The following is a 26,835-nucleotide window of genomic DNA, read 5'->3' on the forward strand; positions in this document are numbered from 1 at the left end:
TAAGACAAGATGGAGAGCAGGAGCAGCAGGGTTGGAGGCAGCAGGAACCACAGAAGCAGCAAGCAGGAAGCAGGAAGGGTGATCTGCTGGGTATACCTCTGTGACGGTGCTGGGCTCAACTGCTGGAGAGCCCTTGGGGTCATAATCCAACCCCGATTCCTCAGTTTACATCTAACAGGGATTAGATGTGCTGTGCACATTTTAGTCCATCTTCCTGCCCCATGATGCAGGCACTGAGTGCCTTTGATGTTAACCTTCACCGTGCCTCACTTTGCCTCTGAAAGGCCTTGAGTGGGTAATCAGAGCTGATTTTCTTCTAACTGCACTGCACATTCCTTTTTTTTTTTCTTTTGAGACGGAGCCTTGCTATGTTGTCCAGGCTGGTCTCAGACTCCTGGCCTCAACCGATCCTCCTGCCTCAGCCTCCTGAGTTGCTGGGACTATGGGTGCGCACCACCGCACAGCTGCGGGTCCTTGCAGGTGGGAGCTGAGCCCAGTTATTTTCCCTACTCTGTGACCCTGCTTCCCTCTCTGCCGGCTAAGGGAGGAGACACCAGCTGCCTTCCAAGCTGTGCTCAGGAGCTTTGTCATCATAGCTGTTATTGGTAATAATAATACCTGCCAATGTAAGCCTCGGTTCTACCACTGAAACGCGCTGAACAGTTTAGACCCCGGCTCTTCCCTTTGCCTAATAGTTGTAATCATGTCCCATGGTCTCCTAGGGCGTCGGAGTCAAGCAAGCAAGACTGCATGGAAGGGTTTTTACACGAAAAAGAAAGCATTAAACATGTGAATTGTACGACAACAGTAGATAGGGCATAGGGTGAAGAGGAGTAAGAGGAGGAGGGAGAGCGGGAGGAGGGAGAAGAGCACGAGTGGGGAGGAGGGGAGGGGAGGGGAAGGGGAAGAGGGTTGTACCCGCCAGGGCGGGACCCAGCCTGTGCCGTCCCACACCTGGTGCTAGCTCCAGCTCAGGTACTTGAGGCCGCCTCTCCTCGGGCAATGAGGCGCCGGCAAGTCCCCCGCATCTGATAATATCCGGGCCGCCGGTTGCCGGGAGGTGAACCGAGGTAAACTCGCCGCGCGCGGGGCGCAGTGTACATAGTAACCAGCCCTGAGTAAACGTTCGTCATATTCCTATGAGCTGCTCCGGAGACTGTCCTACGGGGCTAGCAGGAAAAGGAGATCGGCTCTCTCCGCTCCCGGTGGAAAACGAGAAGGTCGCCAGAGGTCCTGTTTTTGGGGGGATCTAAAGCCCCCGCCCCAGCGCTACAGCCCAAGTCCCCTACAGGCTGGGGACCAAGGACCCGGAGGAGCGGAAGGAGGGCGCGCGCGGCGAGACACCCCCACCCCGGCCCCCGCGCGCCCCCGCCCCGGCCCCGGCCTCGGCCGGGCCTCCGGCGCCTGCGCCGCCGTGCGCGCGCCCTGCCAGAACAGGAGGGGACAAGGCGGGCGCGCGCAGGGGCCCGGGAGCGCGCGCGGCGCCGGCAGCCTCGCTCAGCCGGGACACCGCCCTGGTCCGCGCCTAGGCGGCCGCTCTCTCCGGCGTCGAGGGCGTGGCGGCGAGGCTGCTGCTGCCCGCGGCTCCTGGCTTTGCCCTCGGCCCCGCCTGCCGCCTGCCAGGCTCTCGGAGGCCCCGCAGCTCGCGGCCCCAGGCTCCCCGCAGACCCGTCGGGCCGCCAGGGCTCGTCCGCCGTCCTCCCGGCTCCGGTCCTGCGGCGGCGGGGCGTGCAGGTGAGGCTCCTTGGCGCCCGCCCTCTCCAGCAGGTCTGCACCCAGCGCGGGGCGGGGGTGGGGCGCGGGGCGGGGGCGGGGGGCGTGAAAAGTTAAAAATAAAAAAAAGGAAGAAGCCACCCCAAGAAGCCCGGGAGGGGTGGGAGCCCCCAGCCGCGGGACCCGGAGATGCTGCCGCCGCGACGTCGCCTCCCGCCGCACCCTTCTCCCTCGTGGGGTCTAGTCTGGCAGCCTCGAGGGTGGTGTCCCGGAAAACAAAACAAAAGTGTTTTGTCTTCTCCACCAACGATTTTCTCCCACCAAGTGTTTGACTTTTTGAAAAGCCGACAGGCCCAGCCTACCTCTGAAGGCAGGAGCGGTGCATGGGCGCCTGGAAGGTGGAAGCCCCCTGTCTTTCTCCCTTGCCCCGCTGCCCCCACGGTGCGTGGATCACCATCGCATCAGTGACTCCCTAACTTCTTGAAACTAGTCTGTCTGCTTCTGTCCGCCGCCTGGACAGGTAGGGCAGGAGTGATCTGTTCCAGGTTGATTCGTCTAGCTTCCGTGCAAAATCTGATCATCTCCTTTAGAGATTAGGATTCTAGTGTAGGAAGCAATCCAGATCCGTGTTTCAGATACAAACAAGGATTATTTAAAGTGATGTTTTCCTGTAGTGCTGAAAGCCACTTGTTGGAAGCCACCGAGTACACCACATTTATTTGAACTTTTCATAGAAGTCTCTGATGTACTATTTGGCAAAAGAAGCAATTGATTTATCGGTAGCTGTGATTACATACGATGTAATTTGTTCTAAGACTGTTTCATTGGCTTTAGTTCAATATGTTAAGCTCTGTAAACACGTAATTCAGGAGCTAGATATGCATCACACAAATGTGTTCTTTTTGGTGGGGATTTAAATTGATCTTCTAGAAATGGGCTTTCCATGCAAAAAGACTGTGAAAAGCCTGAAAACTGAGTCTCTTCGTTAGCCAGGTCATCAGCTTTACATTTTACTGCATTGGCAAGCCTTGCCTTTTTTCTTTTCTTTTCTTTTCCTTTCCTTTCCTTTCGTGTCCTGTCCTGTCCTGTCCTTTCCTTCTTTTTGAGGCATAGGCCTGGCTCTGTCACCCGGGCTGGAGTGCAGTGGTGCAGACACAACTCACTGCAGCCTCAACTTCCCAGGATCAAGCGATCCTCCCACCTCTCAGCGTCCCGAGTAGCTGGGAGTGCAGGTGCCGGCTAATTTTTTGTAGAGATTGGGTCTCACCATGTTGCCGGGCTGTTCTTGAACTCCTGGGCCCAAGCCTTCCGTCCACCTCTGCCTCCCAGAGTGCTGGGATTACAGGCATGAGCCACTGCGCCCGGCCTAGACCTTTTTTCTTAGCCTGGAAACAGATTTCAGTGCTTTTCTAGGAAACAAGATTTTTCCTGTTGTTGAAATACAACGTTTGTAAAGGTTTCAAACATGTGAACATTAGGTAACAGACAAGAGCAGATTTTGTATGGTGTTAGAGTTGTTGATTGAAGGACTTAAAACATGAAAAGTCGTGTGAACCGGAAATCCATTAGCCTGAAGCCTGTGAAATAATGGAAGCTCTGAAGTTCAACACCATTTGTTACTTAGAAAAAAACCCCACAGAAGGTGGAAGTAGGACAGCAGCCTCCACTTTCTCCCTAGAATGTAAAGGTTCTATCCAGGGGAAAGGAATTACACACAGCACAACAAATAGCGTCAGTCTTATATATCTCAACTTCAGTTATTCTTTAAAGCCTGTTGTTTTCATGTGTTTTGTAGGCTGGTGGTGGTTGTTTATTTCTATCTGTCTCTTGCTAACAAATTCCTGGTGGAGTGGAACCTCAATTTTAACAAGACTAATTCTAGGTTATGTGTGAAAACAGGACATGGGTCACTGAAACATACAAAATACAAAAATCAGATTTTCACCTGTTTTACTTTACTGTCGCACCAAATTTTTCTTACACACAGCTACTAAAAAATAGTACAGTTCTACCTGTAAGGGGTAAATGAGTAGAGAATAGAAGGTAGGGCTTTGTGATAGCCGTTTGGAACTTCCCATTGATGGTCCTAAGTGGCTTTTCGTTGTTTTCGTTTTCTTTTTCTTTTGTTTTTTTTTTGAGATAAGTTCTCCTTCTGTTGCCCAGGCTGGAGTGCAGTGGTGCAAACACAGCTCACTGCAGCCTTGGCCTCCCAGGCTGAAGTAGTCCTCCCACCGCAGCCTCCTGAGTGGCTGGGACTACAGATGTGCACCATGTATTTTTTTGCAGAGACGGGGTTTTGCCATGTTGCCCGGGCTGGTCTTGAACTCTGGAGCTCGGGCAGCCCGCCTGCCTCCACCTCCCGAAGTGCTGGGATTACAGGCATGAGCCACCACACCAGTCCAGGTGTTTCGTTTTGTTTTTTAACTTAGTTGAAATTTATAATTTAGAAATTTATAAAAGGAACTTAGTAGCCCAAAGCACCTGTGTTTATTTTATATATTTTATACATTTTATGTATTTTATTTTGTTCATTTTATAAATACGGAAAAGGCAAGTGATTTTTCCCAAGGTTATTCAGCAGGACGCTTGTAGAGCTGATAATGGAGCACTTGTTTGCTTCCAGTATTGCTTGCCAGCATTTTTAACACACACAAAAAGTAAAAAGTGCTTCTAGCTAAGATATTGAAATGTTCACCAAGTTGGGAAGCCTATTAATTTGAAAAATTATTATTTTAATCCTGGAGGAGAAAAAACTTGCCTTTTCCTGATCAGAACAGAAAATGCAAGATCCATGCCATGTGCTTGACATTTTGCCTTGATAGATGACTTTTGTCACAGGCTTGTTGTGGCGGACCAGATGGTCATGCTACTTGGAGTTTTTCCACTCATTTGATATTTCCATGAGGAAACAATTTGCCAGAAGCCAGTGGCAGTTACAGTTGTGCTGGAGATGATGGGAAACCTGGAATAGCACAGACTTTTTGCTTACAGGAGCTGGAGGATATTGGTTCAGCCCATTCTGCTGGGCCAGTCAGGAGTTCCCTGGATTGGTAAACTGAGGAACAGTTGAGTCTTGTGATGGTTGGAGCAGAGCGGTAATCATACCACTGCACTCTAGCCTGGGTGACAGAGACCCTGTCTCTAAAAAAAGAAAAAAGAAATACAGATATCTTGGGACAAAAGACAAATAATTTGACAATAATCTAAAAAAAAAAAAGGAAGGAAAATAGCTAAGACGTTATTAGGATAACTGACAAAATTTGAATCCAGATTATGCATTTGACAAATTATGTATTAGATAATAGTATTATATCAATGTTAAATTTCCTATTTTTGATAAATATCTTATGGGTTATGTAAGAAAATGATCTTGTTCTTATACACTGAAGTATTTGGAAGTAAAAGGGGTATGTTCCATCTTTCAATGGCTCAGGAAAATGCACGTCTGTAAAAATAGAGAAAGATAAAGCAGATGGACTAAACAGAAGGAATTAGTGACTCTGGGTAAAGGGTACAGCGTACCCGAATTCCTTGTGCTATTCTTATAACTTCTGTTTGAAGTTATATCAAAAAAAAAAGGTACTCAAAATTGAAGGTAGAAAACAGGAAATGAAGGTGTGACATTCTAAGAATTTTTTTTAAGCCAGGTGAAGGATTATTTCCTGTGTTCTGTTTTTTAAAATCTTTTTACGGGTTAGACGAGGGAACTTGAAACAAACAAAATCTTATCAAGAATAGGTTGACTTTCTCAAATTTCAAAATCTAGTCAGCCAGAGCTCCTCAATTTGTCAGCCTCCAAAAACCCAGGCACAGTATTTTCTTTGTGTCTTTTTAATGGGTTGGGAATAGGATAGAAATATTAGTGCCTCTAAGAGATAAGACACAAAGACAGCCCGCCTTTAGAGATACTAAAAGTAAATTGCTTTGGTTTTATCATTTCCCTGCCTAAAAACCCTCAATGGCATGCTGATATTGACACAGTCTTTATGTCAAAACTCTGTAACCCTACTTTCTTGGCAACCTGGCCCATACCTGCCGTTCCGACTGTCTCATGCCACCCGCACCAGACACCTTGCACCTTAGCCATGCCAGATCACGTGAACATGCGGGTCCTATTGTCTTCGTGCCTTTGTTCATGTCCTGCTGACTTTGCATGGAATACTCCCCATTCTTTTCCTTCTGAAATTCTGTTCATCCTTGAAGTCTCACCATCGCCTCCTTTGGGAAGCTATCTCTAATTCCATGTAGAATTCAATTTACCTGTGCTGACATATCAGTGGGGTCACCACAATGCTACCTGCTTTTATTCAGCCTCCCTTATTTAAGCATACACTGTGAGCGGGAAACTGTGCCAGGGCCTGGGGCTTCACAGATACAGTCTTGTAGCTAGGGGTGATTTGTAAACAAATAATCACAACATAAGTGTGTAACAGAAAAACGAACCAAGCCCTGTAAGAGCTAAGTCCACTTGATAACTTTGTCTTGAAGAAAAGACTAATAGCCACAGTGAGATACAGTATCACACCCTGCCCTGCTCCCCCAGGGCCCCTTTCCAGATTGGAGATTTCTGGCACAATAAATGAATAAGCTAAAAACAGTTGTTGTACCTGTGGGCCACCCAGATAGATATATTCAATAGAAAGTGAACATTTATGGCTGGGTGTGGTGGCTCACGCCTGTAATCCTAGCACTTTGGGAGTCCGAGGAGGGTAGATCACCTGACCTCAGGAGTTTGAGACCAGCCTGCCCAACATGATGAAACCCTATCTCTGCTAAAAATACAAAAAGTTAGCCGGGTGTGGCGGTGCGTGCCTGTAGTCCCAGCTACTCGGGAGACTGAGGCAGGAGAATCGCTTGAAACCTGGAGGCGGAGGTTGCCAGTGAGTCGAGATCGTGCCACTGCACTCCAGCCTGGACAACAAGAGCGAAACTCCGTTTCAAAAAAAAAAAAAAAGAAAGCAAAGAAAGAAATTGAAAAATACAAGACTAGAACTCGGGAGAGAGAGTGAATCCTGATATATAAATTTGAACATGGCTATATAGATCAGTGATTTTCAGGATTTGTAGGCAGGAAAGACCAACAGGCAGATCACAGTCTCTTGGGGACATGGTACTTTTCCAAACTACCTATCCTCCTTCTTGCTCAAGGTTCTGCTCTGGCTTCCCTCCCAACTTTGGTGACATTCATCCTCTCTTAAGGTCGCTGCATGAAATGAGAGCCAGTATTGACACAGGTGTGTGTGAACCATAGGGAGGCAGGAACTTAGTTGAGAACCTCTGGTGGTTAGGCAGCTAAATACTCCAGTGTGGATAAAATCACCCAGGAGAGGAAGATGAGGAAAAGAGGATGAGGATGTGGAGAAAGAGGAGGCAGTAAAAAAGATAGAGTTGGTGAGGAAGAAGGGCCAGGAAGAGCCAAGACCCAGAAGGCAGGGACACAGGGAGGTCCAAGAATGAGTGGAATAGGCAGGCCAGTCATGTGCTACAGATATAGGCTGAGACTTGACACTGGGTTTCAACTGCAGGCTTGTTCGGGGATGTCGTGGGTTTTGTTACAGATCATTGTAATAAAGTCGGTCACACGAATTTTGGTTTCTCAGTGCATATAAAAGTCTTGTTTACACTATACTATAGTCTATTAAGTGTGCAATAGCATATGTCTTCTAAAAATGTATATACCAGGCCGGGCATGGTGGCTCAAGCCTGTAATCCTAGCACTTTGGAGGCCGAGACGGGCGGATCACGAGGTCAGGAGATGGAGACCATCCTGGCTAACATGGTGAAACCCCGTCTCTACTAAAAAATATAAAAAACTAGCCAGGCGAGGTGGCGGGCGTCTGTAGTCCCAGCTGCTCGGGAGGCTGAGGCAGGAGAATGGCGTAAACCCAGGAGGCGGAGCTTACAGTGAGCTGAGATCTGGCCACTGCACTCCAGCCTGGGTGACAGAGCCAGACTCCGTCTCAAAAAAAAAAAAAATGTATATCCCTTCATTTAAAAAATACTTTGTTGCTGAAAAATGCTAACGATCGGCTGGTGTGGTGGCTCACACCTATAGTCCCAGTACTTTAGGAGGCTGGGGTGAGTGAATCACTTGAGCTCACGAGTTCGAGACCAACCTGGGCAACATGGCAAAACCCCATCTCTACAAAGAATACAAAAATTAACTGGGCATGGTGGTGTGTGCTTGTAGTTCCAGCTACTTGGGAGGCTGAGGTGGGAGGATCACCTGAGCCTGGGAAGGTCAAGGCTACAGTGAACCATGATTACGCCACTGCACTGGAGTCTGGGCAACAGAGTTAGACCCCCATCTAAAAAAATAATGCTGACGACTGAGTCGTAATCTTTTTGTTGGTGGAAGGTCTTGCCTTGAGGTTGACGGCTGCTAACTGATCAGGGTGGTAATGCTGTAGTTTGGGGTGGCTGTGGCAATTATTAAAATAAGACAACAGCATTTCATGACAGATTTCTCTGTAGTATGTGATGCTGTTTGATAGCATTTTACCTACAATAGAAGTTCTTTCAAATTTGCAGCCAATCCTCTAATCCCTGCCATTGCTTTATCAACTAAGTTTATGGAATATTGTAAATCCTTTGTTGCCATTTCGATGATGTTTACAATATCTTCCCCAGGAGTAGATTTTATCTCAGGCGTCCGCCTTCTTTGCTCATTCACAGGAAGCCAACTCCCATCCATTCAAGTTTTGTTTGAGATTGCAGGAATTCAGTCACATCTTTAGGCTCCACTTCTAATTCTAGTTCTCTTGGTATTTCCACCACATCTGCAGTTATTTTCTCCATTGATGTCTTGAACACCTCAGAGTCATCCATGAGGGTTGAAATCAACTTCTTCCCAACTCTTGATGATGTTGCAATTTTGACCTCCTCCCATAAATCACGAATGTTCTGAATGGCATCTAGAATGGTGACTTCTTTCCAGAAAGTTTTCCATTTACTTTGCCCAGATCCATCTGAGGAATTGCCGTCTCTGGCAGCTGTATGCTTATGAAATGTATTTCTTAAAATAGTAAGACTTGAAAGTCAGAGTTACTCCTTGATCCATGGGCTGCAGAATGGATATTGTGTTAGCAGACAGGAAAAGAAATCTCCCTGTGTATTTCTGTCAGAGCTCCTGGGTGACCAAGCGCATTGTCAACGAGCAGTAATATTTTGAAAGGAATCTCTCTTTTTTTTTTCTTAGCAGTAGGTCTCAAGAATGGGCTTAAAACATACAGGAAACCATACTGTAAACAGATGTGCGGTCATCCAGGCTGTATTGTTCCGTTCATAGAGCACAGGCAGTGTAGATTTAGCACAGTTCTTAAGGGCCGTAGGATTTTTAGAATGGTGAATGAGCATTGGCTTTAACTTATAGTCACCAGGTATGTTAGCCCCTAACGAAAGAGTCAGCCTGTTCTTCGAGGCTTTGAAGCCAGGCATTGACTCCTAGCTATGAAAGTCCTAGATGCATCTTCTTCCAATAGAAGGCTATTTTGTCTATATTGAAAATCTGTTGAGTGTGGCCACCTTCATCAGTGACCTTAGCTAGATCTGCTGGAGAACTTGCTGCAGCTTCCACATCAGCACTTGCTGCTTCGCCTTGCACTTCCATGTTACAGAGACAGTTTCTTTCCTTCAGCCTCATAAACCAACCTCTGCTAGCTTCAGACTTTTCTTCTGCAGCTTCCTCAGCTCTCTCAGCCTTCATAGAAGTGAAGAGAGTTAGGGCCTTGCACTGGATTAGACTTTGGTTTAAGGGAATGTTGTGGCTGGTTTGATCTATCTAGATCACTCAGACTTTCCATATCATTTTAAGGCTGTTTTTGCCTTTTTAACATTTGTGTGTTCACTGGAGTAGCACTTTCAATATCCTTTGGAACTTTTCCTTTGCATTCACAACTTGACTGATTGGTCAAGAGACTTAGCTTTCAGCGTCTCGGGACGAATCTTCCTCAGTAGGCTTAATCATTGCTGACTTTTGATTTGAAATGAGAGACTCACGAAGCTTCCTTTCACTTGAACACTTAGAGGCCGTTGAAGGGTTATCAGTTGGCCTAATTTCAGTATTGTCGTGTCTCAGGGAGTGGGGAGGCCCGAGGAGAGGGAGAGAGTCGGGGGAATGGCCCCAGTCAGTGGAGCAGTTAGAACACCCACAACACATACTGATTAAGAACACCCACAGCCAGGTACCGTGGCTCACGCCTGTAATCCCAGCACTTTGGGAGCTGAGGTGGGCAGATCACAAGGTCAAGAGATCGAGGCCATCCTGGCCAATATGGTGAAACCCTGTCTCTATTAAGAATACAAAAAATTAGCTGGGTGTGGTGGCGTACACCTGTAGTCCCAGCTACTTGGGAGGCTGAGGCAGGAGAATCTCTTGAACCCGGGAAGTGGAGGTTGCAATGAGCCAAGATCACCCCACTGCACCCCAGCCTGGCGACAGAGTGAGACTCCGTCTCAAAACAAAACACCCACAACATGTATTGGTTAAGGACACCTACATGTATTCATTGATTAAGAACACCCATGTGTATTGATTAAAAACACCCACAACATGTATTGATTAAGTTTGCCGTCTTATAAGGGTGCAGTTCATGGTGCCCGAAAACAATTACAATGATAACATCAAAGATCACTGACCACAGATCACCATAACAGATGCAATAATAATGAAAAGGTCTGAAATATTGTGAGAATTACCAGAACATGTCAAACATGAAGTGAGCACATCCTGTTTGAAAATGGCACTGATAGACTTGCTCAATGCAGGGTTGCCACAAGCCTTCACTTTGGAAAAAATGCAGTTCTGTGTGATACAGTGACGCGTGATAAAATGTGGGATGCCTGTTGGGAAGCCGTTGCCATCCATGAGGAGGGCAGCTGCAGCCGAAAGGTAGTGCGGAGGCCAAACTGCACCTAATTCAGGAGTGACTAGAGCAGAGGGAGCGCGGCAAGAAGATACCACATTTCCCAGGAGCTGGTAGGAAGGTGAAGGAGAATTAGGACCAGTGTGAAGGGAGGGTAGAATCCAGATGGTAGGGCTTACGGGAACACATATGTTTGCTGAGGAAGAGGAACAAGTGGAGAAGGAGGAATTGAAAGTATAGCTGACAGTTTGGGAGGCCGAGGTGGGCCAATAACTTAAGGTCAGGAGTTTGAGACCAGCCTGGCCAACATGGTGAAACCCCGTCTCTACTAAAAATACAAAAATTAGCCGGGCATGGTGGTGCATGCCTGTAGTCCCAGCTGCTTGGGAGGCTGAGGCAGGAGAATGGCTTGAACCTGCGAGGCGGAGGTTGCAGTGAGCCAAGATCGTACTACTGCACTCCAGCCTGGGTGGCAGGATAAAATTCTGTCTCAAAAAAAAAAAAAAAAAAAAAAAAAAATTAAGTACAGCTGACAGCTGATGGAACGAAGTTCTTTAGGAGAATGGGTGCTTACCATTGTTGAGGAGGAGAAATGCTGGCTTTGCTGGGAGTGCCTTGAGGGTAGGAACCATGTTTTCTTCACTCCCCAACACCAAGCAGTAGGCACTGAGAAAATGTGTATACAAATGAGTAAAGATTTTACTTCTTAGAAGTAGTCTTGATTAGTATTATAGAATACCAAAAAACCTCACTATTTTTATTCTATAATTACCATTCTGTATTGTACTGTGTATAAGCAATGTATTGTGACCTTCTGTTCTTTGAAATAAAAGTGAAAAATCACAAATCACGTGGTATTGAGGTAGTAATAGTAATCATAATCACTTAGCTTGTCTGTGCCTGCTACGTATTTCTTAAATTCTGCCCCTACATCTTGAAATGTGTCATGTCCAAGACTCTGCTCGGTGGATGTGATGTGCAATTCATTGGAAGAGGCAGACATGCACAGAAACAGTCTATGAGAGGCAGATTCTGTCCTGTTATTCCACTCAGGGACGCTGTCAGCTTCAGACATTTGTCTTAAAATTGGTTATTTTTTAAAGTTCAGAAAAAGGGGCTGGGCGCAGTGGCTCATGCTTGTAATCCCAGCACTTTGGAAGGCCGAGGCGGGCGGATCATGAGGTCTGGAGATGGAGACCATCCTGGCTAACACGGTGAAACCCTGTCTCTACTAAAAATACAAAAAATTAGCTGGGCGTGGCGGCAGGTGCCTGTAGTCCCAACTACTTGGGAGGCTGAGGCAGGAGAATGGTGTGAACCCGGGAGGCAGAGCTTGCAGTGAGCCGAGATTGTGCCACTGCACTCCAGCCTGGGCGACAGAGCAAGACTCCGTCTCAAAGAAAGTTCAGAAAAATGACATCTTTTTATTTTTTTTAATTTTTTGTAGAGGCAAGGTCTCACTATGTTGCCAGGCTGGTCTTGAACTCCTGAGCTCAAGTGATCCTTTGATCACTGCCTCAGCCTCCCAAAGTGCTGGGATTGGCCGGGCGTGGTGGCTCTCACCCGTAATCCCAGCACTTTGGGCGGCCGAGATCTGCAGATCACCTGAGGTCAGGAGTTGGAGACCAGCCTGGCCAACATGGTGAAATCCCATCTCTACCAAAAAATACAAAAAATTAGCCAGGCATGGTGGTACACGCCTGTAGTGGAGGCTGAGGCATGAGAATTGCTTGAACCCAGGAGGTGGAGGTTGCAGTAAGCTGAGGTCGAGCCACTGCACTCCAGCCTGGGCAACACAACACGACTCCATCTCAAAAAAAAAATAAAGAAAGAAAGAAAAGTGCTGGGATTATAGGCATGAGCCACCGCACCTGGCTCTCTTTTTGATTTTCTGTGTTAAATTTTGCCTACTGCAAATATTTTAGATATTAACAAAGACTGAATTTATAGACAGCTTTTGATTCTGTGTAACTTAATTCTTTCAAGTGTATTCAAAAAGAACAAATTGGTTAGGAGAGGTAGAGTCAGCTCATCACAGACCATATTTCAGGGTGCAGATGGTGAGAGAATTAGTGTGGGTTGTATTTGGCTGTGCCAGTTACACTGTTGTAGATGGAAAACCCCAAACAAATATGTGGAGGCTCTTCTGGTTCACATTTTTCTTTCTACTGCTTATAAACTGGAGTACATATTGATATGATCTCATTTTATATTACCCTTTTTTCCATAAGTTCACTAGAAAACGTTTTGCCTTTTTTTCTTAATAAATCATTGTCAGTGAAATATGTTACATAAAATATGCTAAGCAAATCAAATTAGCGTATCTAGAATTCACTTATGAGGACTGAAATGCTTTGATTTAAATACTGATTTATCTTTCTAAATAAGATTCCTTCATTTGATGAATTGCAGCCTGGAGACATTGATTGATTGGAACATTATTTGGCCTTCAGAGTTTTACCTCTGCGTTTTCTTTTTTTTTAACAGTGGGTGCCTGATCCTAGGACTATACAGACAGAAAAGGCCCACTTCGGGGGATAATGCTGAGAGACACTATGAAATCTTGGAATGATAGCCAGTCAGATCTGTGTAGCACTGACCAGGAAGAGGAAGAAGAGATGATTTTTGGTGAAAATGAAGATGATTTGGATGAGATGATGGATTTAAGTGATCTGCCTACCTCACTTTTTGCTTGCAGCGTCCATGAAGCTGTGTTTGAGGCACAAGAGGAGAAGGTAGGCATCTATCCTCCCTTTGCCTGCATTTGTAGCATGTTGAATGTGTGTGGATTTAGGGAAACAGAGCATGACTGGTCCATGACAAATTAAGTATAGAAAATGTATGTCCACTTTTAGGCCGGGCGCATTGGCTCACACCTGTAATCGCAGCACTTTGGGAAGCTGAGGCGGGCAGATTACCTGAGGTCAGGAGTTCGAGATGAGCCTGGGCAACATGTAGAAGCCCTGTCTCTACTAAAAATGCAAAAACTAGCCAGGTGTGATGGCGCACACCTGTAATCCCAGCTACTCACAGGGCTGAGACAGGAGAATCACTTGAACCTGGGAGGCAGAGGTTGCAGTGAGCCAAGACCATGCCACTGCTCTTAAGCCTCCATCTCAAAAAAAAAAAAAAAGTGTATGTCCAGTTATAGATGTTGCTGCAGAATTTTTTATTGTATTTTTAGAAGAGTATCAGTCTGCAGCAGATAGCAAATGTTTCAAAACCAGTCCTTCTCCATAGACACTTTGAGAAGCACTGGCATTTAGTGAACTCTGAGTCAAGTCTTATTCAATCCATTTACTTACTTATTCACTTACTCATTTTCAGAGACTGTAATTAAAGAAAACCTGGAGATCTTTAGCTGGGCTTCCTGTTACTTGGGAGTGCATTCACGAAAGAAGGAATTCAGCTTTTTCCTGGGGCTGATTTACCTAAAACCTATTAGGACTATTTATGATTTTGTCCAACAAAATTGTTCACGTTTCTTGTATTAGTTTCTACAACTGGGGAAAATGATTGAGCTTATTTTAAAGATTCCTTTAGTTCATTTATTATTTACCTAGAAAGAGAGTTTGTGTGTGTGTGTGTGTGTGTGTGTATTTTGTTTTTCCCCCTCATGACCTCACAAAAGGCTATAGGTCTTAGTCCCACAAAAATAAAATAGCTCTGCCACTGGGATGTATTTTCCATGTTCTGAGGCTTTTTCTCAAAACGCTATCGCGGGCCCTTTAGTTTTCAGCTGATGCACCCAAAATATTTCCCTTCCAGTGGCTTTCTTGGAGCAGAACTTCGATACCATTTAACTCAGGACATACTTGAGTGCCTACAATGTGCCAGGCACTGGTGCCAGTTGCTTCAGGGGATAGAGCGTGAGTCATGCAGCTTCTGTCTCATGGTGTCCAGCCATGCAGCAAAATCAAGGCCAGGCAGCAGGGATGACAAGTAATTATGATATCAAATGGAATCTTAGTGCCTTTAGAAACACTTGAAAGTGGCCAGGCATGGTCGCTCACGCCTGTAGTCCAAGTACTTTGGGAGGCCAAGGCGGGTGGATCACGAGGTCAGGAGTTCCAGACCAGCCTGACCAACATGCTGAAACCCCGTCTCTACTAAAAATACCAAAATTGGCCGGGCGCGGTGGCTCAAGCCTCTAATCCCAGCACTTTGGGAGGCTGAGACGGGCGGATCACGAGGTCAGGAGATCGAGACCATTCTGGCTAACACGGTGAAACCCCGTCTCTACTAAAAAATACGAAAAACTAGCCGGGCAAGGTGGCAGGCGCCTGTAGTTCCAGCTACTCAGGAGGCTGAGGCAGGAGAATGGCGTGAACCTGGGAGGCGGAGCTTGCAGTGAGCCAAGATCGTGCCACTGCACTCCAGCCTGGGTGACAGAGTGAGACTCCATCTCCAAAAAAAAAAAAAAAAAAAATTACAAAAATTATCTGGGCATGTTGGCAGGTGCTTGTAATCCCAGCTACTCTGGAGGCTGAGACAGGAGAATTGCTTGAACCTGGGAAGCGGAGGTTGCAGTGAGCCAAGATCAGGCCACTGCACCCCAGCGTGGGCAACAGAGTGAGACTCAATCTCAAAGAAAAAAAAAAGAAAGAAAGAAACACTTGAAAGTATAGGGCCAGGCACAGTGGCTCATGCCTGTAATCCCAGCATTTTGGGAGGCTATAGCGGGCAGATCACTTGAGCCCAGGGGTTCATGACCAGCCTGGGCAATATAGTGAGACCCTATCTCCATAAAATAAAAAAGTAATAATAATTTAAAAAGTGTGTTGAGGTAAGAAAGGAGGAAGGATCACAGTGAGTTGGAATAAAAGATCTCACAGGGAGGTGACATTGGAGAAGGGCTGTGAGAGCTGGGTAGGATTTTAGCAGGGAAGGGAAAGGGAATTTTGGCCATAGGGAACAAAATGAGAAAAGAGCTGAATCGGGAGAGGGTGGGCCATTTCGGGAGTAGTGAGCCATTCTGTGTGCTTAGCACATAGCTGATATGTGGCCAGAGTCAGAAAAATCAGGCCAGAAGAGTAAGTATGGGGCTGCCCAGCACAACCCAGAGCTTGCCCTTTTGTGGGAAACCGTCGGAGGTTTTCTGAACGCAGAGCGGCCATCAGAGCTCCATGTCAGGAAGCTGAGCCCGCAGCACGTGGATGGTGGCACGATGGGAGAAGAGGGCAGAGCAGGGAGCTCTCGGAGTGCACCCACCTGGAGATGACCCACCCGGAAGTGGAGCAGGGGAGGGGCAGCAGTCACCAGCTTTGTGTCTTTCAGGGTTGTTTCATTTACAAACGCTGTTTGCTCTCCCAAGTCCAGTCATAATTTAGACATTTTGAAATCATCCTTTTGAGTTTTCTCATGCTAAGAGCTCTAAGTTTTTATGTTACAAATAAGTTAACCTTGTTGTTTATTGTTGTAAGAAACCAGATGAATTGCCAATTTATGTTAAAATTATATACGTAGGAATTCTCTCAAGAAACCTCACAATCTTTTCTATTTCTACCTTTTCTTTTTAACTGTAGCTTGGGAAATTTTTAACCTGCAAAAAGGGTGAGTCCTTGTTGGGTTTCAGTTCAGTTTTTAAACCATTTGGGGATTATATCTAACCTAAATTTATACTGGAAATCATCCCAGCAGAAATTCTAATAACAGCAGTTCAGTGAACTTCCTATAAATTGTATTGAATAACTTTAACAGTAATATCTGAAATGACTAACTATAAAATGTTTATATTATAGTTATCTATAGATCATCAATTGGATATAAAATATGGACAGAATCAAGCCAGGCATGATGGCTTATGCTTGTAATTCCAGCACTTTGGGAGGCCAAGGCAAGAGGATTGCTTGAGGCCAGGAGTTTGAGACCAGCCTGGGCAACATAGTGAGACCCCGTTTCTATTAAAGAACTATTTTTAAAAATATGGGCAGAATCAAATGTTTCCTTTACATTTTTCTTCTACCAGTGTCTTATTTTGTTGTAGTTTCTCCTGAAATCACCTGTTTATTCAGGTTATCTATGAATGTGCAAAAAATAAAACAGTTGCTTTTGTTGGATTATAGGCAGAATAATCCTGATTGCAATGAAACACTTTAATTTCAAAAAATAATTTCTGGCTTGGCGCAGTGGCTCACATCCATAGTCCCAGCACTTTGGGAGGCTGAGGCAGGTGGATTGCTTGAACCCAGGAGTTCGAGACCAGCCTGGCCAACATAGCAGGACCCCATCTCTATAAAAAAAAATTTTTGTTCCTAACTTGAAAAAGTTTTTGTCTTCATAAGCTTCTAACTATTGGTGTAAGCTTTTACATTCTTCCAAATAGTAGAATAAATAACACAGGTGCTATTATCATGTAAAGGTAAATCTTTGCTCTAGATTGTTAGGTTTGGCTCTGTTTTTTATCAGTATTTCTTAATAGTGTTGGGGGGATAATAAATCATAGGAAAACAAACTGTAAGAAAAATAGGTGGAGAAAAGGACTTACCGTTCAATGTGTATTTCTCAGCTATAGGGTTGTTAATTTCATGCCTGTGCTCTGCTAGTCAGTCGCTCCATCAGGAGTGCGGCAGGCTTAGTGCTTCATTTTTCTGTGACAGATTTGGATTTGTCCCAATGTGATTGTATTTGCTTGTTTGTTTTTAACGCCAGTTTTTTTTTTTTTTTTCTGTCTTTTTAAAAAGCGACAGGGTCTTGCTCTGTCACCCAGGCTGGAATGTGGTGGTGTGATCATAGGTCACTGCAGCCTTGACCTCCTGGGCTCAACCAATCCTCCTTCCTCAGCCTCTCAAGTAGCTGGGACTACAGGCATGCACCAGCACATCGGCTAAGTTTTCATTTTTGTTTATTTATTTTTATTATTTTTGAGATGGAGTCTCACTCTGTCACCCAGGCTGGAGTGCAGTGGTGCAGTCTCAGCTCACTGCAACCTCTGCCTCCCGGATTCAAGTGATCCTCCCACCTCAGCCTCCCAAGTAGCTAGGATTACAGGCATCCACCACCATGCTCGGCTAATTTTTTTGTATTTTTAGTGAAGACAGGGTTTCACCAGCAGGCTGGTCTCAAACTCCTGACCTCAGATGATCTTTCTGCCTTGGCCTTCCAAAATGCTGAGACTACAGGTACATGCCACCACACCCAGCTAATTTTTGTATTTTTAGTAGAGACAGAGTTTCTCCATGTTGGCCAAGCTGGTCTCAAACTCCCGACTTCAAGTGATCTGCCCATCTCAGCCTCCCAAAGTGCTGATATTACGGGCATGAGCCACTGTGCCTGGCCTGATTTTTTTTTTTTTTTTTTGAGACGGAGTCTCGCTCTGTCGCCCAGGCTGGAGTGCAGTGGCCGGATCTCAGCTCACTGCAAGCTCCGCCTCCCGGGTTCATGCCATTCTCCTGCCTCAGCCTCCCGAGTAGCTGGGACTACAGGCGCCCGCCACCTCGCCCGGCTAGTTTTTTGTATTTTTTAGTAGAGACGGGGTTTCACCGTGTTAGCCAGGATGGTCTCGATCTCCTGACCTTGTGATCCGCCCATCTCGACCTCCCAAAGTGCTGGGATTACAGGCTTGTGCCACCGCGCCTGGCCTTTTTTTTTTTTTTTTTTTTTTAAGAGACAAGATCTTGCTATGTTGCCCAGTGTTCTGACACTGAATCCAACAATTCTCAGGTGGGTTCTTACTGGCTCCCCAGCAGATCAAGCCCCAGTTGCCCACAGAGGTGACAAGCTTGAAAACACGACCTGGAAGGACAGAGAATGGGCTTGCCCTCCTTCCCAGTGCCACTGTTCCCAGGCCTCCACTCTTGTCTCATGGGGTCGCTTCCTGAAACAAACAGTGTGTGTGCCTCTGCCTTGCCTTGCCTCTGCTTCTCCAGGGAGCCTAGGTTAGGCACAGGTAAAGCTTCCAAGTTTGGTTGTGGTTATTCCTCTTATGTAAGGTGCTGTCCCAGGCTCTCAAAATAAAAAAGGCAAATTTTAGGTTATGCAAAAAGGATAAAGACTAATATAAAAAACACCCACGTGCCCACCCAATTTAGCAAATGAAATTTTACTAATACAGTTGAATCCCCTGTGTCTCTTCCCAGAGATAACCATCATCCTGAACTCAGGTTTCCCATTTTCCATGAAATCTGTAAACTTTAATAGATTTAATCATATGAAATTGCTATGTTTGTTGGTCAAAAGTGCAAATATCAGCATTTATTCTGATTTAGCCTGATACTCTATGTGTATGTACACAGACTTTTTTTTTTTTTTTTTTTTGTCTCACTTTGTTGCCCAGGCTGGAGTACAATGGCGTGATCTCAGCTCACTGCAACTTTCACCTCCTGGGTTCAAACGATTCTCCTACCTCAGGCTCCCAAGTAGCTGGGATTACAGGTACCTGCCACTGCGCCTGGCTAATTTTTTGTATTTTTAGTGGAGACGGAGCTTCACCATGTTGGCCAGACTGGTCTCGAACTCCTGACCTCAGGTGATCTGCCCACTTCGGCCTCCCAAAGTGCTGGGATTTTAAATTATCTGTATTTGAAGTCGACGTGATTTGTCTCTTTAGAAAGGAATCTATGTAAAAGCTGTTAGAGCGAATAAGTGAGTTTAGGACGATTGTAGGATATGGGTTCAATGCACAAAACCAACTGTCTTTGTAACAGTAAACATTTGGAAATTGAAATATCTATAGATATTTCAAAAATTCCTAAATATACATACACACATATATTTATACAAATATGTATACACACACACATATATATAAAGGTATGTCAAATCTATATTATTTCAAATATATATATATATACACACACACACACATATATATTTTTTTTCTTTAGACAGAGTCTCACTCTGTTGCCCAGGCGGGAGTGCAGTGGTGCGATCTCGGCTCACAGCAACCTCTGCCTCCTGGATTCAAGCAAGTCACCGTGCCTGGCCATGAAATATTGTAATATATTTTGAGATAAGCATCTTCAATTACTTTCAATGATATTTGTAGCTTAAGTATACATTAACAAAATATGTATATGATCTGTATGCTGAAAATCGTATGCTAAACTGTATGCTAAAACACTAATGAAATTAATAGTATTTTACATCATTTATAATTTTATATATTGGCCAGGCATGGTGGCACAGGCCTGTAATCCCAGCACTTTGGGAGGCCAAGGTGGGTGGATCACTCTGAGGTCAGGAGTTTGAGACCAGCCTGGCCAACATGGCAAAACCCCATCTGTACTAAAAATTAAAAATACAAAAGTTAGTCAGGCATAGTGGTGTACGCCTGTAATCCCAGCTACTTGGGAGGCTGAGGCAGAAGAATCGCTTGAACCTGGGAGGCAGAGGTTGCAGTGAGCCGAGATCACGCCACTGCACTCTAGCCTGAGCGACTGAGAAAAAAAGACAAAAAATAAGGAGTTGGAAGTATTTAGAAAATAATAAAATAAAAAATAAATAAAATTTTATATAAATGGCATAACTGTATAAATTCTTATTTTTTTGCTCAACACTGTATCAGCAAGACTAATCCATGTTGAAATGTGTATTCAGTTTCACTTCTATAGTATCTTATTTTCTAAATATACTACAATTTATTTACCCATTCTCATGTTGATGGGCATTTAGGTTCTTTTTGGTGTGCTGCCATCGCATTCCTGGATACCGCTTACATTCCGTAGCATCCTGTGTGAGGCTGGGGCGACGCTGCTGGCTTGTGGAGTTACGCTTCTCCAGTCTTAGTGCATATTGTCAGATACTCTCTAAAGCATTTGGAGCTGTTTGCATCTTCCTAGCCATGTGTAAGAGTTCCCATTGCTTCAGAGCATCATCAGTACTTTCTATTTCCAGAATTTAAAAATGTTGCCGGTCTAGTAGTTACATTTTTATTACTTTCCAACGTATTTTTCAATGAATTACAGATGAATCCTTCTCAGACTTATAGCCAGTGGAAGACCAGGTTTTTTCCTCTAAACTCTCACTGTCTGATGCTTTTGTAAAATGGAATAAAAATGTCATAGTGATGTAAACTTACTAAAGCGTTTCTAAACACTTTCTCTCTGTTTCGGTACTGAACCTTCTCGCAGACTGGTAGCAAAGTTCACGGACTAGCTCTGGGTCCTCAGACTACATCACGGTATATGTAACATTTAGGGATTTTGAAATATCTTAAGAGATTTTGCAATGAAAAAGCTCTCTTCATTTACCATCCAGGATAGTTGTAGCTTCCATTGTGAATACGTTGCCTCAAACACAAGAATTTAAAAGGATTTCAGATGATTTATTTGGACATCTAAATTAATAGAAAATTAAGAGTCACTGAACAGTAAGGTTGGCTGTCATGTTCTTGGAGATGACTTGTTTACAGATCCCCCTTTCTGTCTTGTTTTGTGCAGTCAGTAAGTTTTGATGGAGTGTTGTGCTGGCCTCTGTCACAGGTTCTGGAGAGACAGCGGTCAGCAAGATGAAGGATCCCTCATGGAGCATAGGGAGAAAAAGATAGCGAACGTGCCAACAAGTGAATACGTTAAGATAATAACAAGTGCCGTGAGAAAATAAAATGGTATGGAGCACGAGAGAGTGACTTGATGGGTGGTGATTTTGAACTTGAGTGGTCAGGGAAGGCCTATCCAAAGAACTGACATTGGAAGTGAGACCTAAATAACATGAAAGAATTACTTAACTTCCTATCACTTCATTGACATTTATTGCTAGTATAATGTAAATAACTTTTTTCTGATGTGTATATATAGTCAAAATGCCTTATAATTTTTTTATCTTGATTTATGGAGGTTCCATATATCAAAGCAAGTGTAAAATATCTTTGAGCTAATGGCCCCTTCCCGTACCTTGAAGCTTTTTGTTTTTCCAGTAAGCTCAATTTCAGCTGCAAACAATCCACTACTCCCCAAATCAAGGTAGACCTCAAGACTCTTAGGTGCTAAGAAATAGCTAGGTTATGGCTGGGCGCGGTGGCTCACGCCTGTAATCCTAGCACTTTGGGAGGCCGAGGCAGGTGGTCACAAGATCAAGAGATCGAGACCATCCTAGCCAGCATGGTGAAACCCCGACTCTACTAAAAATACAAATATTAGCTGGGCGTGGTGGCGTGCACATGTAGTCCCAGATACTTGGGAGGCTGAGGCAGGAAAATAGCTTGAACCCAGGAGGCGGAGTTTGCAGGGAGCTGAGATCGCGCCACTGCACTCCAGCCTGGTGACAGAGCGAGACTCCATCTCAAAAAAAAAAAAAGAAAAGAAAGAAATAGCTAGGTTACCCATGTGTATACGTTCCTGATCTTTCCAAAGCAGAGTGTTCCCATGGGTGGGGACAGGGTAATTCAGAAGTGAGGGAGCTCAGGATAGGCATGTGTGTCACCTCCACACCGCCTAGCACAGAGCCTGGCTTGTGAGCCTTGCTGTTCATGAAATACGTGCTGGAAAAATGACTGGGAAAGTAATCTACGTATACTGAGACATCAACACGCCCCAACATTTATGTTGAACCCTCATCAATTAGTTTGAATAACCATGTGTTTCCTATTTTTTTATTTCCTTACCTGATTTACATTTTTATTTTTGTAAGTTTTATGCCATATTTAGGACAGTAGAACATGTTCATAATATATGTGTGTGTATAAATAAGTAAATAAGCCAGGCATGATGGTTCACACCTGTCATCCCAGCACTCTGGGAGACCAAGGCAGGAGGATCTACTGAGCCAAGGAATTTGAGGCGGTAGTGAGCTATGATGTCACCACTGCATTCCAGTCTTGGCAACAAAGCGAGATCCCATCCCCCCCAAAAAAGATCCTTTTCATGGTTAGGTGTACAGAGCACTTTGCTTTTCCTGCACCATTTCAAAGCATAAGTTGCCCACAATGATGGCTGTCACTCCCCAGTACTTCGATATGTATTTCCTACAAACAGGGGCATTTTCCTGGGAGAAAAAAAAACAAAAACTGGGAAATTAACATTGTTACATTTCTCCCTCCTAATCCTCAGATCCCATTCAGGATTTGCCAGTTGTCCCAGTAATGTCCTTTATAGTGAAAATATCCAGTTGTTTCTCACCCATCGCATTTATTTGTCAGGTCTCTTAAGTCCTTTTCAATCTGAAGGAAGCCTGTCTTTCTTCACTGTTCATAGCATCCCATGCCCTTGAAGATTGCAGTCCGGTTACTCTGTAGCATGTCTCTCACTTTGGGTTTGCGTGATGTTTCCTCCAGGTTTGATTCAGTTTGTGCATCTTTGACCAGAACATTGCAGAGGTGACACTGATCTCTTCCCTTCAGGTCCTGTCCGATGGTGCGGTTTCCATTTGTCCCCTTTGGCTCTGAGCCCTTGGTTAAGGTGGTGTCTGCCAGACTTCTCCACTGTTGAGTTGCTCTTTTTCTCCTTGTAATTAATTAATATTTTGTGGGAGGTACTTTGAAACTGTTTCCCCATCAAACTTTTAGTATATTCAGTTTATTCATACAGTAAGGTCCGTGGTTTCCTATTTTATTCATTGGTTATAATCTGTTACTGTGATTATTTTGATGCTGCAGTTTGTCCGGATTTGGCCAGTGGTTGTCCCTTCAAGGTGGCTTCTGTGTCTTTTTGACATGCACCCATCATTCTTTGAGTACTTCTTTACTTTCTAGCACAAGATATTCCAGAATTATTTGGTACTTTCGCTGCCTCAGCCCTAGCACTTGGGCTCCAACATACAGTGCTGAACTGGGAGTCAGCCATTTTTCCAAGGAGCCCTTGGATTGCTTTCAGTGGAGAAGAGTGTATAGAAACTAGGATATGGCAGTTGGCTGTGTCCATTGCTCATGGAGTGTCCCTGTTTCTAGGCCCTTCAGTGGACAGGGCTAGGAAATATGCAGATGCACACGTTTCTACATACATGCACACATAAACACGTATTTGCATACGTGCATATACATGTATTTACATTTAACACATCCAGCTCCACTCCAATACTAAAGAATTTTCTCCCTTCCCCTGTCTGTGACTGTCACTGCCTTTTTCCCGTGTGTACTGGGCTGCCCCTTATACAGGCACCCCCTCACCCTACAGGGCTCCACTACCCGCTGCTGAGTTCCCACACAGTGCCCCCTCAGTGCCCCCTCACCTTCCCACCCTGCCTGGGCTTCCACCTCCTGTCCGACTGCTCCAATGCAAGAATACTCTCCCCCTTACCCTGTGCTAGGCAACCTCTTGCTGGGCATACCATCCTCATCTCTGCTGGGCTCCAATACCCCATGCCAGGCCACTCTCCAAGTGACCACCTGCCCTGCCCCACCCGGACCCCACACCGTGCTGCGGGCCGCTGCAGCTCCCTCACTGCCTAGCTTTGTGCACAGCTACCTTACATGGCTCCATCGACAGCTTCTGGACTGAATGTTCAGGAATAGAAAGGATGCCTTATTCATTATTTTTATTATTATTATTGTTTTGAGACAGGGTCTGGCTCTGTTGCCCAGGCTGGAGTGCAGTAGAGCAATCTCGGCTTACTGCAGCCTCTGCCTCCTGGGCTCAAGTGATCCTCCCACCTCAGCTTCCTGAGTAGCTGGGACCACAGGCACACACCACCAGGCCTATGAACAGGGGCCTCTGGTCCTCCCGAATGGATAACATCCACTCATGTTCCCCTTCTCAGAGGCAGAGCGGGGTTTGATGCTTGTTCATCAAAGCCAATGCTCGCTCACAAAAGTCACAAAGAGATCACCATATGGACACTGTCTCTGATGGGGCCGTCGGAGCATCTGCACCTGGCCCATGTGGTTCTGCTCCTGGCTGTCATGGAACCCAAGGCCAGATGTGGAATTCAAGCTGAACTTGGACTTCCCAAATCCTTCCTACTTCATGGACAGGGAGGACAAGAAAGAGGGAGGGCAGATTCCAGTGGACATCCTAGAGAGCAGTTATCAGTTGTCTCGAGCAGCTGGCCTGGATCTGCTACCACACCAACCTTGAAAACGGAGCCCAGAGTGCTTGAACAGCAGCCTGGGCAGCTGAAACACTTGCCCTTGTTCCTGGGCAAATTTGCACGGTTTGTTGGGGGAAGAACTCGCCCTGGTTTTTCTTAACTGTGATGTCTTAGATCAAAACTGTATGTTTGAGTCCAGCTCCCTGGATAGGTTTGCAAACCTGAAGTGTTTTGTGGGCTGTTTTTGGGCTTTGGATTAGGTAATTGCCTACTTATAATTTGACTGCCTCTTTGAGATGCCCTTCAATAGCAAAATAGCTAAGTGGGGTTGCAAAGGACAGAAATCTGTGTTTCACAATTCGTGTGCGCTCTCTCTAGATTTGGTCCATCTGCTGTTTCCTTCAGGGGACCTTATAATCTGCTCCTCTGTCTTCTTTGCTTTATTCAGTAAATAACCAAACAACCTCTAGGCTTCAGGGGAAAAAGGCCGATACTGCTGTCACGAGCTGTTAGAAGTTCTCCCATTTGTGGTTTTGAAGATCGCACTTCTCCAATAGAAAAGCCAAATAAAAAGTACTTTTCTTTATTGATGGGCTACAGGGTTTGAGTGTCATCACTTGAGTGCAGTACCTTCACATCTTGAAAGAGTGTGTGTGTGTGTGTGTGTGTGTGTGTGTGTGTGTGTGTGTGTGTAGACTGTTTCTGTAGAAGCCCTGACAGCTGCCTAATCAGCTTAACTGTTAATGTTGCTGTAATTGGGGGGTAGCTGTGGTTGTGGACCTGTTCCTCGGGTGGCAAAGTGCATTTTCGAGGTGTTTTGAGGCTGGCAACTGGCCACTAAACTGCTTGAAAATGATTTCTACATTGTGCATACATCTTCAGTTCAAGCACAGTCATAGATCTTTTCCAACTTAACTACGGAAGAAATTTTTATTTTTATTTTTTTGTTTTTGTGTTTTAAGATGGGGTCTCACTCTGTCACCCAGGCTGGAGTGCAGTGAACAGTCTTGGCTTACTGCAGCTTTGACCTCCTGGGCTCAAGCAGCCCTCCCACCTCAGCCTCCTGAGTAGCTGGGACTACAGGTGCACACCACCACGAATGGCTAATTTTTTTTTTTTTTTTTTTTTTTTGTAGAGATGAGGTCTCATTATGTTGCTCAAGCTGGTCTCAGACTCCTGGCCTCAAGTAATCCTCCTGCATCGGCCTCCCAAAGTGTTGGGATTACAGGCATAAGCCACCACACCCAGCCAGAGAAGTTTCTATAACCAGAATTACTGTTAATAACTAAGGATATGTTGCCCTAATTAAAGATGGAAAGTAGTGCCAGCCAAAACCAGCCTTTCTGGGCCCACAGCCAGGTCCATGGCAGACACTCATGAAGCAGGGCTCTGGTATCCAACACCTGTGCTCAGCGATGGTGAGACCCAGGTGCTACCTCTGACCTGGCAGCTGGCTGCTGTAGCCACTTCACTCCATCTTTTTATCTTGTTTCCCCTTATACATTGTTTTTAACTTTGGTAAAACTCTTAGTGAAATGTACAGATCTTCAAAGTGTGCAGTTTGGTGACTTGACAGTATCCACCCTTGTAACTAACACAGCAATCAAAGTATTTTCATGGTCCCATCCTTACGCCAATCCATAATTTGTTCCGATCAATAATGATTAATCATCATGACCACTTTTCTTGTACATGGTTTAAGGAATATTATAGATTTGGAAAAAACTCATAGCCGTTTAAGAATTGATGTTCCAGGGTTGGGCACAGTATGGCTCATGCCTATAATTCCAGCACTGTGGGAGGCTGAGGCAGGCAGATCACTTGAGGTCAGAAGTTCAAGACCAGTGTGGCCAACATGGTGAAACCTCGTCTCTACTAAAAATACAAAAATTAGCTGGGCATGGTGGCAGGCACCTGTAGTCCCAGCTACTCAGGAAGCTGAGGCAGGAGAGTTACATGAACCCAGGAGGCAGAGGTTTCAGTGAGCCAAGATTGCACCACTGCACTCCAGCCTGGGTGACAGAGTGAGACCCTGTCTCAAGAAAAAAGAAAGAATTTATGTTCCAATAAGTAAGAGTATGTGTTTATAAATACAGTAGCCATTAAAACATAAAAACCCATCTTGAATAGCTAGCATTCCATATTTTCTTGAATTTTAATTCAGTTACAGGTTTCTTTCTGATCTGGAAAAATGATGATGGCAACATAAATAATAAAGGTTGACAAAGGTTTTTGCATTTTTCATATATTCTGCTCCCCTCTAGCACTTCTGACTTTAGGTCCCAGAATTTTACAAGTACTCAGATTATCAAAGGAAAGTTTTAAAATTCACCATGCCTAGCTGTATGTGCTCTTT

At 45.0% G+C, this 26,835-nt stretch overlaps 1 protein-coding gene across 5 annotated transcripts in view; it reads left to right on the plus strand.

Annotated features, from left to right (window-relative positions):
• The first annotated feature begins 342 nt into the window (after positions 1-342).
• RCAN3 (RCAN family member 3) overlaps positions 343-26,835 on the plus strand; it is a 38,809-nt gene continuing 12,316 nt past the window's right edge. For 2 of the 5 annotated variants that reach the window (XM_025368212.1, XM_025368221.1), the window contains exons 1-2: positions 1,514-1,734; positions 13,065-13,312. In XM_025368212.1, coding sequence (XP_025223997.1) covers positions 13,118-13,312 — 195 coding nt within the window. In that variant the 5' untranslated portion in view covers positions 1,514-1,734; positions 13,065-13,117. Of the gene's footprint in view, positions 1,071-1,513; positions 1,768-13,064; positions 13,313-26,835 lie in introns of those variants that run through there. The other 3 variants (XM_025368203.1, XM_025368194.1, XM_025368229.1) reach the window with 3 other exon arrangements.

The sequence above is a fragment of the Theropithecus gelada genome, chromosome 1 (genome assembly GCF_003255815.1).
Source record: "Theropithecus gelada isolate Dixy chromosome 1, Tgel_1.0, whole genome shotgun sequence".
NCBI lineage: Eukaryota > Metazoa > Chordata > Mammalia > Primates > Cercopithecidae > Theropithecus > Theropithecus gelada.